The sequence below is a fragment of the Terrapene carolina genome, unplaced genomic scaffold, assembly GCF_002925995.2.
Source record: "Terrapene carolina triunguis isolate 2854851 unplaced genomic scaffold, T_m_triunguis-2.0 Scaffold24616, whole genome shotgun sequence".
In the NCBI taxonomy this organism is placed as follows: Eukaryota; Metazoa; Chordata; order Testudines; family Emydidae; genus Terrapene; species Terrapene triunguis.
Window position 1 is genome coordinate 1 of NW_020688967.1, and position 2,981 is coordinate 2,981.

Below are 2,981 nucleotides of genomic sequence, written 5' to 3' on the forward strand. Positions count from 1 at the left end.
TGTGTTTATCGTGGCTGGGCGGGATTGTGTGGTGGGGGAAGGTCTGGCAGTGTGTGGGGGGGTGTTGTGTTGTGTCTGTAGGTGGGGTGTAGTGGGCGGGTTGTGTATGTTTGTGTTGCCATGTGTTATGTGTGTCTCCAGGGGACTGAGTGTGTTGTGTGTCTCTAGCAAGTGTGTGTGTGTGTGGGGGGGGGGTGTCTCTGGGAGGTGTTGCAGGTGTTGAGGGGTGGTGTGTGGTGTGTCTAGCAAAGCAGGTGTGCATAGGGGTTGTGGTGTGGTGCGGGTGCTGTGTGTCTGTGGGAGGTGGTGGTGTGTGTTGCGCGTGTGCGAATGTTGTGTGGTGTGTGTTGCGGGTGTTGTGTGTCTCTAGGACGTGGTGTGCTAAGCAGGTATTGTGCGTCGGGGTGGTGTTGTGGTGTGTGGGTGTTGTGTGTCTCTAGGAGGGGTGGTGTGGTGGGGGTGTTGTGTGTCTCTCTGCGGTGTTAGGGTCTGGCTGTGCTGTGGGTTGTGTTAGGGTCTCCAGGGTTGTGCGGTGGGGTGGGTTGTGTCTCGGGTGTGGGGGGGAGCTGCTGGTTGTGTGGGTGTGACACTGTGTGTGAGGGGGCGACTGGGGGGGTTGGGGGTGCTCTGCTGTCTGGGACCCACGAGGAGATTGGATCCCACATCCCCCCCCACCTGGGAACCCCCAACACACACCCCGCCCCCAAAACTGTCCTGCTGAGGACAGATCCCCGTTTCCCAGCTGGGCTGACTTGGGAGGGGCAGAGCCCCCCCACCTCTGTGGGTCCGTGGGGGGAGGGGAGGGGAGGGCGTTGCCTGGGCAGTTGCTGCTCCCTGAGAGAGGAGCGAGGACCCAGGAGTCCGACCCGTTACTTCCCCGGGGCCCCGCCCCCGTTCCCCACCCTGCTGCTCCGCAGAGATAACGGGGGGGGAGCTGCACCCAGGGAGACAGTGGGGAGCGGGAGGGGGGCAGCAGGGGGCGCTGGGGAGCAGGACGGGGGGGCTCTAGGGGGCGCTGGGCTGCGGGGAGCAGGGGGGGCAGCAGGGGGCGCTGCTGGGCTGCCCGGAGCGTTGGCCCCCGTTTAACCCTTTGCTCCCCGCAGCTCCATGTACCCGCTATGGCGCGTTGCGCGGCCCGGCTGTGGGGCCCCCTGTGGGCCCTGCCCCTGCTGCTTCTGGCGCCCCGCGGGGCCCTCGGCTTCTTCCCCAACTTCTGGTCCCGGGCCATGGCCCTGGCCTGGGGCTCCGCCACCCACCAGGACCTGACGGAGGACGCGCTGCTCAACGCCACCCTGGAGCTCTTCCGGGACCTGCCGCCCCCCCGCGGCCGGCGCCTCGCCTGGGAGCAGTTCCAGGTGAGCCTGGGCCGGGGACAGCCGGCGCCCCGTAGAGGGGACAGGCCCCTGCCTCACTCCCCGCCCCCGAGCCAGCCAGTCCCTGCCCTGGGGCCAGATCAGAGCTGGCGCCCCCTAGAGGGGACAGGCCCCTGCCCCATTCCCCGCCCCCTGAGCCAGCCAGTCTCTGCCCTGGGGCCGGATGAGAGCCAGCGCCCCCCAGAGGGGACAGGGCCCTGCCCCACTCCCCGCCCCCCTGAGCCAGCCAGTCCCCGCCCTGGGGCCGGATCGGAGCCGGCGCCCCATAGAGGGGACAGGCCCCTGCCCCAGTCCCCCCGTCCGCCCCCCGAGCCAGCCAGCGCCCCCCAGGGAAGGGCCCGGGGTCTCACGGCCGCTCTCTCCCCAGGCCCGGCCCCTGCTGGCGGACGAGGTGTTCGCGGCGTATTACGGCCCCGGGGCGTCGGCCCGGCGGTTCCGCGCGGCGCTGGTGGAGGTGGGCAACGCCAACGCGGCCCTGGACTTCCTGCCGGCGGCGCGGGACGACCCGGTGCTGCACTTCGACGGCGAGCTGCTGCGGCCGGCCGGCGCCTCCCTCCTGCGCGCCCGGCGCGAGGTGCTGCAGGCCCTGGGCGCGGAGCTGTACCCCCTCGCCCGCCAGCGCCTCGGCCGGCTGCTCCACTCCCTGCAGGTCCGCCCCGGACGCCGGGGTCCCTCCGCCCCCTTGTCCGGCCCCGTCTGTCTGCCTGGCACTGCTCAGCTCCAGCCCTCTGGTTACCCAGCGTCCGTCCGTCTGTCCGCCTGTCTCTTCCCCCTTCCATCCACCTGTCCGTGCTGTCTGTCCATCCATCCATCCATCTCTTCCCGCTTCCATCCACCTGTCTGTGCTGTCTGTCCATCCATCCACCCACCTCTGCCCCCATCCATCCATCCGTCCATCTCTGCTCCCGTCTGTCGGTACATCCATCTTTGCCCCCATCCGTCCATCTCTGGCCCATCCATGTGTCCATCCATCTCTGCCCTCGTCTATCCATCTGCCCATGCTACCCATCTATCTCAACTCTGTCCATCCATCCATCTCCTCCCATCTCTCTCCCGGCTGTTGCCCCCTTCCCTCTGGCCCAGCGTGGGGCAGGGGCAGGCCGCGGCGCGGGGGTGGGGTGGGGTGGGGTGCTCTCACGCTCCACGGCCCACGGGGTGACCCAGAAGGCCAGGAGGGGGTGGCTGGGGTCCGGGTCTCGAGGGGCCTATTGGGCCAATTGCTCATGGTCTGTCCATTTATTTCTCTCTCTCCCGTCTTCCCCCCACCCGCCCCTCCCGGCAGGATTTCTACAGCCACAGTAACTGGGTCGAACTGGGCCACCGCGGGATCCACCCGGACCTGCTCCAACCCGGCCGTGAACTGGGCTCCATCGCCGGAGGTACCAGCCCCACCCCGGCCGTCTGCCCAGCCCGAGATCGGGTCCCGTCCTGCCGGGCGCTGCCCAGACCCCCCGACCGAGATCGGGGCCCCATCACACCGGGTGCTGCCCAGACCCCCCCCCCACCGACCGAGATTGGGGCCCCGTCGCGCCGGGCGCTGCCCAGACCCCCCCCTCCCCACTGTCTTGCAGTTGTAACACAGATCATTTCTCCTCCTTTCTCCTGGGG

The 2,981-nt window shown here is 68.9% G+C and overlaps 1 protein-coding gene across 1 annotated transcript; it reads left to right on the top strand.

Annotated features, from left to right (window-relative positions):
• Nucleotides 1–1,118: 1,118 nt before the first annotated feature.
• Nucleotides 1,119–2,752, top strand: LOC113408813 (von Willebrand factor A domain-containing protein 7-like; the record flags this gene model as incomplete). Its single annotated transcript, XM_026662225.1, has 3 exons — nucleotides 1,119–1,355; nucleotides 1,741–2,022; nucleotides 2,656–2,752. Coding segments are annotated over exons 1-3 (616 nt in total), but the record flags the coding sequence as incomplete, so codon positions are not given.
• Nucleotides 2,753–2,981: the final 229 nt, after the last annotated feature.